Genomic DNA, 14,992 nt, shown 5'->3' on the forward strand with positions numbered 1-14,992 from the left:
GGGGAAAAAAAGAATGCCAGGGAATTCCCTGGCAGTCCAGTGGTTAGGACTAGGCTCTTTCACTGTCGGGGGCCTGGGTTCAATCTAGGGTCAGGGAACCAAGATATTGCAAGAGGGGTGACACAGTCAAAAAAAGAAAAAGAACTAGTGTATACGTTATCCTGGTATTTAGTATACTGGCAGCTTCCCTAAAACAGGATTCTCTCTGAGTAAACACCTGTAAATGGTAATGGGTCCCAGAACACCGTTCTAGATCTTTCCCTTTGGAATTCCAGTGTAGACCCAGGGTCTCAGTATAGACTGAGCTTCTCTGGATCCCCAGGTTCCACAGCAGCCACCTGCTGTCAGTCACTCACACTGTCTATCAGGATCTATCAGAATGCCTACAACATACGTGTTCTAGATGCTGAGGATTGCTTATAATCTATTTCATAAATATTTACCAAGCATCTTATCGCTGGCGTTCCGGGGCGTTCTTCAAGGAACAAGATATGATTTTTGGTACTGCTTACAGTTTCAGGTTACAGAGACATACATAGAAGCAACATTTTTTTCTCAGCGGTGGCTGCCAAGCCTCCCATTAATGGGGGTCAATGATCACAAAGATATCTCTGACCAGACATCAATAATAAATGTAAAAGAAGAGCACTGGTTAGAGCCAAACTGGTTTAAACAATGCAAACCAACTAATTCAAACAATACAAAAATAACTCACATGTATGTGCTGTTTTGCTCAGTCGCGTCTCTTTGCAACCCAATGGACTGTAGCTTGCCAGGCTCCTCTGTCCATGGGAATTCTCCAGGCAAGAATACTGGAGTGGATTGCTATGCTCTCCTCCAGTGTATCTGCCTAACCCAGGGATTGAAACCAGGTGTCCTACATTGCAGGCAGATTCTTTTAACCTCTGAGCCACCAGGGAAGCCCAAGAATACTGGAGTGGGTCATCTATCCTGTCTTCAGGGGCACTTCCCCACCCAGGAATCAAACCAGGGTCTCTTGCATTGCAGGAGGATTCTTTACCAGCTGCGCTACTAGGGAAGCCCAACTCACATGTATATCAGGCTTTAAAATTTTTCCCAACATGTTGTCACATCTGTCACATCTGTGCTTCGTCCTCTACACAAGCCTAAGGAGTAGGCGGAGGGATGTTGATTATCCTTGTATTACACATGAAAAAAATCAAGGTAGTATAACACTGTTAACAGTCTTAGTTTGGGAGTCACATACCTGTTCTAATTTACTGGTCTGAGTAAAATGTGGGTAATTCCTTTACTCATAGGGTTTTGGGAAGCGCAAAAGCACATTAGGTATAAAACGTGCTCAGCTAGTTGGGGGAGGCAGTGCTAGCTTCTGACTTCCAGCCTAAACTGAAGCTCAAGTTTCCCTTACAATGTTCTAAAGCCGCTCAGTGTGCATATGACAATATCCATTATATTCCACCCTCTCATCATATGGTAAAGTCCAGTGGGGAGTTTATTGTGTCCTCTATGTTGGATGTGGCCATCCTAGCTGAGAGAGGCAAGAACTGTGAGATAAACAGTGCTACTTCTCCAGATCCCTTTTCATCTTAGCTTTAAGCTTGTGCCTCTCGGATCAAAGGGAATTTGCTACCTACTCTACTGCTCTTGATGCTGGGAGGGATTGGGGGCAGGAGGAGAAGGGGACGAGAGAGGATGAGATGGCTGGATGGCATCACCGACTCAATGCATGAGTTCGAGTAAACTCTGGGAGTTGGTGATGGACAGGGAGGCCTGGCATGCTGCGATTCATGGGGTCGCAGAGTCGGACACGACTGAGCGACTGAACTGAACTACTGCTCTTGTAGGATATGTGGCTTCCCATTTTGATGCCAGCCTCTTTTCACATCTTGATGAAATACTTCCCAAGAGAGGACATGCCTGTGGGTTGTCAAATTCATTCTATAGCAAGCTGTTTCTCCAGAACCCCAAGAGAATTTTAACAGTAGGTCTTTGCTACAGATGACTCTGTAAGGCTCAGACAAGTTTCCCAGCTGTTAGTCACAGTTTATAATGCTGTCCTTGAGCACATCCTTGACAATTTTTCTTGGTCTTGTTGGGAAAACAAGAATCTAGAGTTGGAGTTAAATTGGTTTGTCTAATGATTTCCACCTAATTGTGATTGTTGACAATATTAATTTCGAAAACATATTTTAAGAATCCTCTACTGACAATATCAATACTTATTCAAGGCTTAAGTTCCATATAATTAAAGGCAATTTTCGAAGACTGACTTCCTAGACTCCATAGAAAGCTAGAAACAGCTTTGTTTTTCTTAATATTAAATCCCTAGGCTATAACTTGTACTTCAACAGATCAATATGGATATAAGGTAAAACAATTTAGAATATAGGGGGACTTCCCTGATGGTGGACTTCTGTGCTCCCAAAGCAGAGGGTGGGGTTCAATCCCTGGTCAGGGAACTAGATCTCACCTGCTCCAACTAAAGATGCTGCATGCCACAACTAAGACTCCTGTGCAGCCAAATAAGTCCTTTTAAAAAAGTGTCTAGGAAGACAGATTGGCAAGCAATTGAGAAGGTGCTGATAAGCACCCTTTTAATGGCCTAAAATACTTCAATAAAATGGAGAAAGGGTAATCAAGACGGTAATTCTTCTTGGAGGTTCCTCAGCACTCCTCTCATCTATCCACTTTCTCTTCTGCAGTAAAAGAAACAAGACATTCCCTACCATTTCCATATTATTTTCCTAAGGCTACCAAAACAAAATGACTACAAACTTGGATGGTTTAAAACAAAATTTATTCTCTCACAGTTCTGGAGGTTAGAAGTCTGAAATCAAGGCATGAAACCTGCAGGCAAGAATCCTCTCTTGCCTCTTCCAGCTCCTGATGTTTACCAGTCCTCCTTGCTTTGCAGACGCGTCACTCCAATCTCTGCCTCCCTCATTTAAGGTTATCTTCTCTGCCTCTTTTCCTCTTAGAAATGCATCGGTCATATTGGATTAAGGATCCATTTTACAAAGGGCTTCCCCAATGGCTCAGTGGATAAAGGATCCTCCTGCAATGCAGGAGACACAGGAAACGTGGGTTTAATCCCTGGGTAGGTAAGGTCCCGTAGAGAAGGAAATGGCAACCCACTCCAGTATTCTTGCCTGAAAATTTCCATGGTCAGAGGAGCCTGGCGGATACAACTAAGCGCACACACTACTCCAATGCACTCATCTGCAAATCTCCTGTGTCCAAACAAGGTAACAATCTGAGATACTGGGGGTCAGGACTTCCACTTATCTTTTTGGGGCCAAAACATGAACCACAACTTCTTAAAACCAGCTCATAAAGCTTTTTTTTTTTCCTACTGCAACTTAAGAAAATAATTTAAATGACTATCTCACAGATACTAAATCTGAAAAAAAAAAAAAAAAAGGTCTGATTCTGACCTAAAAAACTTGACAGCATTGGACATATGATTTTGCCTGCATCTTCTTTTTTATGGAAGTTCTTTTATGTTATTGCTAAAGGAACTGTCATTTGGCCAAGTTTCTCTTAAGTATTTAGTATCAAAATGATTCTTGTTCAGTTCAGCTCTCTCTTAAACTGAGGTGTAAATCCAGAGGCTATTGATTGTGGCCTTCTCTTTAGAATGTGAATTAGGGAAGAGACGGTCTGTGTGTAAAGGCAATAAAGCAGATATACAGAGAGCAGAGCCAGGACCAAAAGTCTTGATGACATTTGAGTTCTAGGCCTCAATTATTCCTGGGCACAGGTGCATGCCTGTTAAGGGGGTCTTAGAGTCATCCTGTAGCCTCTTAATTTTTGTTAGTTTAATATAATTTGAGTTAGGTTTCAACAGTTTAGAAACCATCTTCTACCAGTGCCCCTAGGTGGCACAACTCTAGGAGGTGTTACTCAGAATCTGCACCTCTACCGTTCAATACTGCAGCCAACAGCCCTGTGTGGCTATTTAAAAGAATTAAAATGAAATAAACACTCAATAGTCACATGGAAGTAGGGGCTACTGCATTGGTTAGCACAGACAGAACATTTCCATCGCTGCAGAAGATTCTTTTGGACAGCTCCAGTCTTCATGATGGCTCTCCATGTGGTTACACTGGCACAATCAAGATCAAAGTCCACACAGGGTAGCAATATTTTCAAGGCCTGATGTACAGTAGAGCTTGCTTATTAAAGCTGTATTTTATTTCCAACTGAGGCTATCAGCTTCCAGAATTTAAAGTGTCTTAGAGTTTTCTGCTTCCTTTAGGGATGTGAATTTTAAGTGTTTCTTTTAAAGTTCTTTGAATTGGGAGTTGGTACCTGACTTCTTGGTCCAATACAATTTGACAATAATAGTTTTCTACTGCTGCTGTTAACAAGCTTAGTGGTTTAAAACATCAAAAATTTATCATCTTATATTTCTGTAAGTGAGAAATCCAACATGGGTCTCACTGGGCTAAAATCAAAGTGTCAGCAAGTCTGAGTTCCTTTCTGGAGGCTCTGGGGGAGAAGTTCTTTGCCTTCTCCATTCCTTGGCTCTCTGCCCTTTTCAAAGCTAGCCACAGCTGACTGAATCCTTCTCCAGTCACATTGCTCTGACACACTCTGGTGCCTCCCTCTTCCACTTATAAGGACCCTTGTGATTACATCGGGCCCAGCCAGATAATCCAGGATAATCTATCTGTATGTCTGATTAGCAAATTTAATTCTATATGCCACTTTTAACTCCCCTTTGCCATAAAACCTAACATATACACAAACTCCAGGGAATAGGACATGGTCATCTTTAAGGATCCATTATTCTACTTTCCACTGATGCTGGGCAAATGACTTTTTGCCTCTGGTTTTTGCACATGTAAAATTATGAAACTGGTCTATATGACCCCTAAGGTCCTTTCCACTTCTACCAGCTAAAACTTTGAACCGACAAATGCTAATAGTTACTATTATATTTGGTCTTTCACTGAATTTGGATTAAACACTTATTCTGAAATAATTTAACTGTGAATTTATGTTTGGAAATAACTTCCAAAGACATTGAGCAATCAATCTCCCAGAATAAGTGCTGGCCAGAGCCCCAGACACACACGAAGTCAATGAAACTTTCTATTTAACATCAGAATGGAGTGAAATGGCATATAAATAAATTTTAACCAATTCATAAGAAAGGCTTCTGATGAGGGATAAATGATGTGTTTGTTAATTTGTGTCTATTAACTTCCACCAACCCTGCCTCCCTCACTTTCTGAATTAGTCTGCTATTCACTGGATAAAATTCATGTTAGCAAAAAGAGGCCACAAACTCTGTGTGGCCATATAGATGTAAAAACTGTTACCCAAATGAAAATCATCCAAATTCAAGGAAATGGAGTCAGAAGAAACTCTTTTTGAAGAGGATTCACCTTCACTTTCTCCTCTAGAAGAAAACAGTATTTGGGTTCTTTTGTATTTTAGACAATAGGAGTAGCTCTACCACCCTGATCACTAAAGAGTAAATGCTTTGATTAGAAAGTAAAAGTTGATATAAGGAGTAAATCCTCCAGCAGTGACTTTTAAAAAATCTATATCCTTAAAAAGTTTTCTTACCAATGTGTCCTTAATTATCATTGACCCTATTATCAGATGGCACGTTCCACATTAAAATACTTTTAATAATTTACCTTTGACATTCTATACATTGTCACAATATACATAATCTGAAGAACACAGAAGTATTTTTAATTTAATTATGTAAAACACAAATGCTGACTTGACATATAGTCACACGTAATTCTTTCTCTCACGTTTACAACTCAACAGATTCGTGAATCCAGAGGAACTGCTATAATCACTATATGGAACACACCTATAATGAAAAAAAGAAAAGAAAGCTATAGCATTAGCCAGCAGAAATATTAAAATTACACCATTTTGAATAATTCATCTTATAGCAGCAGGGGAAGTTTGAAAACCAAATCCACAAAAAAATATCAACTCCTCATTTTTATCTAAGTTTTAGCAAAAAACATTTTTTTTTTTTCATCCCAACTACAGGAGTAGCAAAAGCATCTGGTTTCAATTTAAATACCTATTTCATACTTATTTTGACTGGTTGACTGAAGCAGTTTGGGTGGGCAAGGTGATAAGTCTTAGTGATTACTATTTTATTATCCAGCAGATCTAAGTTACCTAGTTTAATCAACCTAATCCACGGAAGCTGAGATTTAGAAAAGTGATTTTTCCCTTTACAAAAGGCTCAATACAGGATTGCTTTAAAAGGATTTTCAGAAATATGGCACCCATATACATAGCTAGGTTTTATTATGAATTGTCCAACTAGGTATTAGCTGTAGCGACAATCGTAACAAAATCATCATGTAGTTTAAAACTTTTTTAACAATTGAATGCCCTGTTTTCATTAAATTTTACACTCATGTGGTATATGACAAAGACATATTAAGAAAGTCATACACAAGCAATGATAACTTGTCCTAAGTGCTAGAAAGGCACTGTGTACAGCACTATTAGATTTAAGAAAATATGATTTCAGTTTCACTCTTAAGCACAACTTCCTTTGAATGCAGTTAAAGCATAATGGTTAAAAATGACTATGCTAAGAGATATCTGAACCAGGTACTAAAAACTCATAAATTTTTCAAAGATAGGAATAGAGGTGCTGAAAAGTATAAACCTGATAAAATAATAAGCAAAACACATTTAGAGGTCAAACTGCATCCTCCTGTTCATCCTATAAAATTGTATACTTACTGTTTTAGTATTTCCAAAGTTTATTCCAACCCATTTCTTCTTTTATACTCTAAAACATCTTCATTATGTTGTTTGATGAGCTAGAAGTAGGTAACAGTTAAAATCAGAAATGTTAATTTTCCTGGCAACTTAAAAGAAGGAAACCAACAGTTGACATTTATATTTCACAAGAGAAATGAGGACACATTAAAAGAATTACAACTATTCTAGTTAGAAATAAAAGGTTAAAGGATAAAAGTCCCAAAACAATGAATGAATATACTTGTTCACCACAATCTGACATACTAATTTGAGAAGGCAACCCTCCAAAGTTTAAATCCAACTTCTGCAAATAAATTACTTCATTCAGTGGGTAATTAATGAACTGGAATGCCTTACCACAGAGGGGCCAAACCAACACGACAAAGCAGAACTCAGTTATTAAATGAGGTTGGTGGATGTGTATTATACTTCTAACCTTAGAAGTTTCATACTGTGAGTGAATGACCAACCTGCACTCCCCAATTATATACGTGTTAATTAGATGTCATGGAGGGCAGCCACTTTCTTAGAATAACTGTCTGACAGATTATGCAACTGGAACAATGCCTTAGTACAGGGTGACATTTGTTGCAACGATTCATTACCAATCAGAGCTCTCAGCAACATGTTTCTTTTTTAGGAAAACTTTAAGAACATACAAAATTACATTATAGCAAACATTATTTAGAACGGATTGTTGTTGTTTCAGTCACTAAGCCCTGTCTGACCCCATGGTCTTGTAGCCCAGCCAGGCTCCTCTGTTCATGGCATTTCCTAGGCAAGAAAACTGGAGTGGGTTGCCATTTCCTTTCCCATTAAAAAAGGATCAGTTACTAACTTGTAATTGACTTTCAGTATCTTTTGCTCCTTCTTATGTCAAAGGGCTGAATCACTGTAAGGAAAAAAATCCCAAATACAGGTCTAGGAGTTGAAGGTGGGCAGCAGTGGAGAAAATTTCAAAACCATTAGCCACAACACAAAAAATTTAAATGCTAACGGAGCATCAATACTTTAAGTCAACTTTTAAAAAATTCATCTATAGAGAGACACTACTTCACAGTGGTCTACAGTGTAGCTCTGTAGTTAGGGAGAACTGGGTTCAGCAAATTAACTTCTCCAAGTGTTTTCTTCATCCATAAAAGGTCAACAATAGTAGTACTATCACATAGTGTTGTATTTAGAAAACATTAAGTAAGTTTTTATAGATAAAGCATTTGGCATACAGTAAACAAAAAGGTATAATTTCCAACAGTGTATTTACACTGTTAAAATCTAATGTCTAACAAATTTAATGGGATTTAATTTGTATTAGTTGTTCAGTTGCTAGGTCGTGTCTGACTCTTTGTGAACCCATGGACTGCAGCATACCAGGCTCCCCTGTCCTTCACTATCTTCCAGAGTTTGCTCAAATTCAAATCCATTAAGTTGGTGATGCCATACAGTCAACTCATCTTCTGTTGCCCCCTTCTTTTTCACTTACCATCTGTTCCTATGGCATCTGAAAAAAGTGCCTTCATAAAACTCAACCTGTCTCCGTCTTCATCAAGAAATACAGGATAAATAATATGTAGTAAAACTGCCATTCACAAAACCATGCGAAGGAACAATGACATAAGTTTCATCCTGGTTACACTTAAAAAATGTTTATTTTGTTTTATATTTGATTAACAATGATGTGTTACAGGTGTACAGCAAGGTGATTCAGTTATACTCATACAAGTATCTATTCTTTTTCAAATTCTTTTCCTATTTAGGTTATTATAGAATACTGAGCCGAGTTCTCCGTGCTACAGAGTAGATTCTCGCTGGTTACCTATTTTAAATAGAGTAGTGTGTACCTGCCTCTGAAATCTTAACATTTTTTAGTCCTTAGGATTTCCCTCATGGAGAAATAGGTTGGATTGGCACGATTGAAGGGAGTAAGTACTTACATAGATCCACAAAAAAGCGGAGGTGCCCAAGGTCAATCCAACTTTCAGCCAGTTAGGACTGCCATGTGGCGGTTCCTGAATGTAGAACTTTGACCGCGATGAAGCTGAAAGGGGACAGAAAGGGTCTCCAAATCTGTAACTTACCGCCTTGTAGGAATAAACCTGCCATTTAAATGCGCATAATCGCATTTCATCCCCGCTTCTACTTCCTCATTTAAACAGCCACGGAGCGGTTCAGAGAGGTCGAGTGAGACCGTGGCCTCTGTCGTCCAGGACGCCTTCAAACCCTCTATATTGGCTTTTGCGAACCTCAGACGACTCGGAAGCGCCCACGGAAGGGTTCCCCTTTCCCCCGTCTAAGTCCACTCGCACAGACCCAGGGAGGTCGGTGGCACTGGGAGGAGGGTGGGCGGCGAGTGATGAGGAGCCGAGAGTCGCGGGTGGAGGCAGGCGTGGGCTCCGGGACGAGGGTCGGCGAAGGTCACCGCAGGACGAGCCCGGGCGCAGTCCCCTCCTGCCCTGGCAGGGCTGGGCTCACCCTGGGAACGGCAGGATGGAAGCTCGGGCCGGCCTGATCGAGGAAGGATACTTACAGACACTCGGGAACCTAGCCGGGGCCAGCAGCTTCCAGAATGGGCGCAAAAAAGCGGACGGCGCCATCTTGCCTGGCTTCCTGGGCTCCGCCTCCTCCAGCCGCGCAGCTCCCGGGGCCGACGTCGGGCCGAGCGCCCCCTGGCGGGTGGAGGCGCGGAACTGCGTGGTACGGCGGCCACGCTGCATGGGCGCCTAACCCTGAGAATGCCAGATAAAGCCAGGTACCCTTAGACCCTTGTCCTCAGTTCTCAATCTGTAAATTAGGGTGAGGAAGGGGATGACTGCAAGGCGGGAGGGGGTACGAGAGAAGGTACTTTAGCCACTTCTCTTTCCTCTGAGAGTTTATTTCAGATCCCCACCCTAGGGATTTACCAAAATCTTCCTACATGAACCAGATCACTGAAAATGAAGGTGTGTTGAATAGTATCAGTTTGATTGATTTTGGCGTTCCAGGAACTGGGCATTAATCCATCATATGATTTATAGGCATCCATCATATGCATGGTCTCATTTCACCTTCACAACAGTCACATAACATGCTGTGGTTATTCTCAGTTTATAGATGAAGCTCAAAGAAGACAAGCTATTTATCCAAGATGACCTATTATTATACCTTACATTTGAGAGGACCTCTTACAGTTCCCAAAGTTTGTTTACACACAGTAGCATAGTAAATCCTCACAACCCTGTGAGGAAAAGAGAATCCTAATATTTTAGAAGTGACCCGACCAGTTCAAGATCACACTTTTGGGGAAACAGGGACTTTAAGACTGAGGATTTTAGACTCCAGATCTATCCTCCTCACCCTACCTAACAGGTTTAAACAGTCCCCTGAGGCCAGGAGCTGCAGAGCAGGCTCAAAGAGCCAAGTTCAAAGAGTCATTCTAAATGATTTTGAAGCAAATTAACCTCTATGCCTCAGTTTTATATCTGTAACAGAACACCTACGCTATAGGTCCCTGGGAAGCTTAGAACATATCTGGTAGTTGCAAACAACTGGCTTTTGCTGATCTCTTATGGCCACCCACTCCAGTATTCTTGTCTGGAAAATCCCATGGATGGAGGAGCCTGGTAGGCCTGCAGTCCATGGGGTCGCAAAGAGTTGGACATGACTGAGTGACTTCATTTTCTTTGCTGCTAAGTCGCTTCAGTCGTATCTGACTCTGTGCGACCCCAGAGACGGCAGCCCACCAGGCTCCCCCGTCTCTGGGATTCTCCAGGCAAGAACACTGGAGTGGGTTGCCATTTCCTTCTCCAATGCATGAAAGTGAAAAGGCAAAGTGAAGTCACTCAGTCGTGTCCGACTCAGCGACCCCATGGACTGCAGCCTACCAGGCTCCTCCATCCATGGGATTTTCCAAGCAAGAGTACTGGAGTGGGGTGCCATTGCCTTCTCCTCACTTTCTTTGATACCTAGTATACTGACCAATAGGTTTTATCTTTTACATTTGAACCAAAATTTTTAATGCATTTAGCTCTTAATTCAAACTGTTGTTTGAAGACCATGTAAAAATATGTACAGGTAAAAGAAATAATTTAGAAAAGGCAGAGGAAGAGTTAGAAAATGCAGAGAAACCAGAGATTAAATTGCCAACATCCATTGGATCATAGAAAAACCAAGAGTTCCAGAAAAACATCTACTTTTGCTTTATTGACTATGCCAAAGCCTTTGACTGTGTAGATCACAACAAACTGTAGAAAATTTAACTGATATACAGAGTACATATGCAGAGAAATGCCGGGCTGAATGAAGCACAAGCAGGAATCAAGATTTCCCGGAGAAATATCAATAACGTCAGATATGCAGATGACACCACCCTTATGCCAGAAAGCGAAGAGAAACTGAAGAGCCTCTTGAAAGTGAAAGAAGAGAGTGAAAAAGCTGGCTTAAAACTCAACATTCAAAAAACTAAGATCAGGGCATCACTTCATGGCAAATAGATGGGGAAACAATGGAAAGAGTGTCAGACTTTATTTTCTTGGGCTCCAGAATCACTGCAGATGGTGACTGCAGCCATGAAATTAAAAGACGCTTGCTCCTGGGACAAAAAGCTATGACAAACCTAGACAGTATATTAATAAGCTGAGACATTACTTTGCCAACAAAGGTCCGTCTACTCAAAGCTATCGTTTTTCCAGTGGTCATGTATGGAGGTGAGAGTTGGACTATAAAGAGGGCTGAGCGCCGAAGAATTCATGCTTTTGAACTGTGGTGTTGGAGAAGACTTGAGAGTCCCTTTGACTGCAAGGAGATCCAATCAGTCAATTCTAAAGGAGATCAGTCCTGAATACTTATTGGAGGGACTGATGCTGAAGCTTCAATCCTTTAGCTACCTGATGTGAAGAACTGACTCATTGGAAAAGACCCTGATGCTGGGAAAGATTGAAGGCAGGAGGAGAAAGGGACGACAGAGGATGAGAAGGTTGTATGGCATTACTGTCTTAATGGACATGAGTTTGAGCAAGCTCTGGGAGTTGGTGATGGACAGGGAAGCCTGGCACGTTGCAGTCCATGGGGTTGCAAAGAGTCAGACACAACTGAGTGACTGAACTAACTAAAGAAATAATAAATTTTAATACTTTAATCTTTTAAACATAATGTCATGTAGGTTCATGTTAAAGGCAAAATAAATGTTAGCAAATTTCTTTTTCCGTCTATATATTTTTTAGCAATGTTATTGAAAAAAATTTTAACCAAAAATTATTGACCAAAAATAGTTGTTTGCTGTTTGGTTCATTTTTACATTCAACTGGTGGCTACAGAGATTGCTACACTGTAGATCACTTTATAGTTTGTAACCTAGTTTGAGCCTCCTGGGCTCATGCTCAAGTAAGCAAACCACCCGACTAATATGCTGAGTCAGTTGTTGGTTCTCAACTTCTTGGCTTCTTGTCCACTCAGCAACCTGTCAGTTGTATATCCTTTCTACACCATCCCTTGGAAGCTTGTCCTAACACAGCTTTTGCTAGACTCCAACAAGTTGGAACAGAAGCCACATTTAGTCAAAGCGTAAAGAGCCATGACTGAGTGACTTAGCACACCCACACCCACACACATACATACCCATTAGGCAAATTACTGAATTTCACTACTGCTATTGGAAAAAGGCTGTTTTCTTCTTTTGCCCCCGTGTCCTTTTACTAGTGTATATTTTGGGAAAGTGATGAAGTATAAGCACATTTCTCTCAGTGTGTTAGAGCTGATGGAACCCTACACTTGGAGTAGGCAGCTGTAGGTGAAACTCCATCTTAAAAAGAATCCTGATGAAGCAATTCCATCCAGGAGCTAATAGCTGTATTTTGGTAGAAGCTGCTACATGACATTCATTTACACATCTCTAGAATTTGAATGCTAACACTTTATTTATGACCCAGGCAAAGGGGAAGGGTTAGAGTTAGCAGCTAAAAAAAAAAAAAAAAATCATGATTTTGTTTTGTTTTTACATATATATGTATCTATTGTTTATCAGGTTGTTACAGACTATTTAGCAGAGTTTCCTGTGCTATAAAGTAGGCCCTTGTTGGTTATCTATTTTATTTTATTATTTTTTAATATAAATTTATTTATTTTAATTGGAAGTTAATTACTTTACAATATTGTATTGGTTTTGCCATACATCAACATGAATCCGCCACAGGTATACACATGTTCCCCATCCTGAACCCCCCTCCCTGGTTATCTATTTTAAATATAGTAATGTGTACATGTCAGTCCCAGACTGCCTGTCTATCCCTTCCCCTCTCACTTCCCCCTTGTAATCATAATTTCGTTCTCTAAGTCTGTGAGTCTGTTTTGCAAATAAATTCATTAGTATCATTTTTTTCTTTTAGATTCTGTATATAAGCAATATTATATATTTGTCTTTCTCTGTCTGATTTATTTCACTTAGTCTGATATTCCCCAGGTCTATCTGTGTTGCTGGAAAACCAAATTTTTAGTTCCAGATTTTTTTATTCAACTCACATCTTCTTGGAGGGTTAAAGTAAAGCAAGAACTGAAAACAGTATAGAAAAATAAAAGTACTTCCTACATGTTTACTGACAAGTATGACAAGGCTGTATATATATTGTCGCTCTGTTTATTTAACTTTGCAGAGTACATCATGCGAAATGCTGGGCTGGATGAAGCTCAAGCTGGAATCAAGATTGCAGGGAGAAATATTAATAACCTCATATATGAGGGTGCTTCCCTGGTGGCTCAGAGGTTAAAGCATCTGCCTGCAATGTAGGAGACCTGGGTTTGATCCCTGGGTTGGGAAGATCCCCTGGAGAAGGAAATGGCAACCCACTACAATATTCTTGCCTGGAGAATCCCATGGACGGAGGAGCCTGGTGGGCTACAGTCCACGGGGTCGCAAAGAGTCAGATACGACTGAGCGACTTCACTTCACTTCACTTCATATATGAAGATGATACCATCCTTATAGCAGAAAGTAAAGAGGAGCTAAAGAGCCTTTTGATGAAAGTGAAAGAGGAGAGTGAAAAAGTTGGCTTGAGGCTCAACATTCAGAAAACGAAGATCATGGCATCCGGTCCCATCACTTCATGGCAAATAGATGGGGAAACAGTGGAAACAGTGACAGACTTTATTTTGGGGGGCTCCAAAGTCACTGCAGATGGTGACTGCAGTCATGAAATTAAAAGACGCCTGCTCTTTGGAAGAAAAGTTATGACCAACCTAGAGAGCATATTAAAAAGCAGAGACATTACTTTGCCAACAAAGGTTTGTCTAGTCAAAGCTATGGTTTTTCCAGTAGTGATGTACGTGAGAGTTGGACTACGATGAAAGCTGAGCACCAAAGAATTGATGCTTTTGAACTGTGGTGTTGGAGGAGACTCTTGAGAATCCCTTTGACTGCAAGGAGATCGAACCAGTCAATCCCAAAGGAAATCAGTCCTGAATATTTATTCGAGGGACTGATGCTGAAGCTTCAATCCTTTAGCTACCTGATGCAAAGAACTGACTCATTGGGAAAGACCCTGATGCTGGGAAAGATTAAAGGCGGGAGAAGGAGATGACAGAGGATGAGATGGTTGGATGGCATCACCGATTCAACGGACATGCATTTGAGTAAACTCCAGGAGTTGGTGATGGACAGGGAGGCCTAGTGTGCTGCAGTCCATGGGGTCGCAAAGAGTTGGACATGACTGAATGGAACTGGACAGCAAGATCAAACCAGTCAATCCTAAAGGAAATCAACCCTGAGCAGTCGTCATGGGAAGGACTGATCCTGAAGCTGAAGCTCCAATACTTTGGCCATCTAATGAGAAAGAAAAGACTCTGATCCTGAGAAAGATTAAAGGCGAAAGGGGCGGCAGAGGATGAGATGGTTAGATAGCATCACTCACTCAATGGACATAAATTTGACCAAACTCCGGGAGATAGTGAAGAACAGGGAACCCTGGCGTACTGTAGTCCATGGGGTTGTAAAGAGTCAGACATAACTTAGTGACCAAACAACTGTTTATTGATTTATGAAGCATGAGAGTACTAGTCACCAAATTTAGAATCTAGAGAGGGATGGAAGTATCTGAAAGCTTTTGTTTAAAAGAAGGAAGCAATCACAGAAATGTTAATATTTTGTAAACGTTGAGTGGCAAATACAGATTTCATTTCCTTCTATAAAATTTAAATATGTAAAGATCTAAAAGTGTCAATAGAGAACATCTTCCATATATGAAGACAGAGGAATTTCACTCTACATTTCCCTTTTGTAGACTTAAAG

General features: G+C 40.6%; 1 protein-coding gene across 1 annotated transcript; it reads right to left on the reverse strand.

Moving 5' to 3' along the window:
- Positions 5,604-9,399, reverse strand: NDUFC1 (NADH:ubiquinone oxidoreductase subunit C1). The gene is made up of 4 exons (XM_005691234.3): positions 9,266-9,399; positions 8,673-8,776; positions 6,721-6,800; positions 5,604-5,818 (listed from the first exon to the last, which is right to left on the reverse strand). The coding sequence occupies exons 1-3, from the start codon at positions 9,330-9,332 to the stop codon at positions 6,741-6,743; spliced, it is 231 nt and encodes a 76-aa protein (XP_005691291.2). The 5' UTR covers positions 9,333-9,399; the 3' UTR covers positions 5,604-5,818; positions 6,721-6,740.

Source organism: Capra hircus, chromosome 17, assembly GCF_001704415.2.
Source record: "Capra hircus breed San Clemente chromosome 17, ASM170441v1, whole genome shotgun sequence".
NCBI lineage: Eukaryota > Metazoa > Chordata > Mammalia > Artiodactyla > Bovidae > Capra > Capra hircus.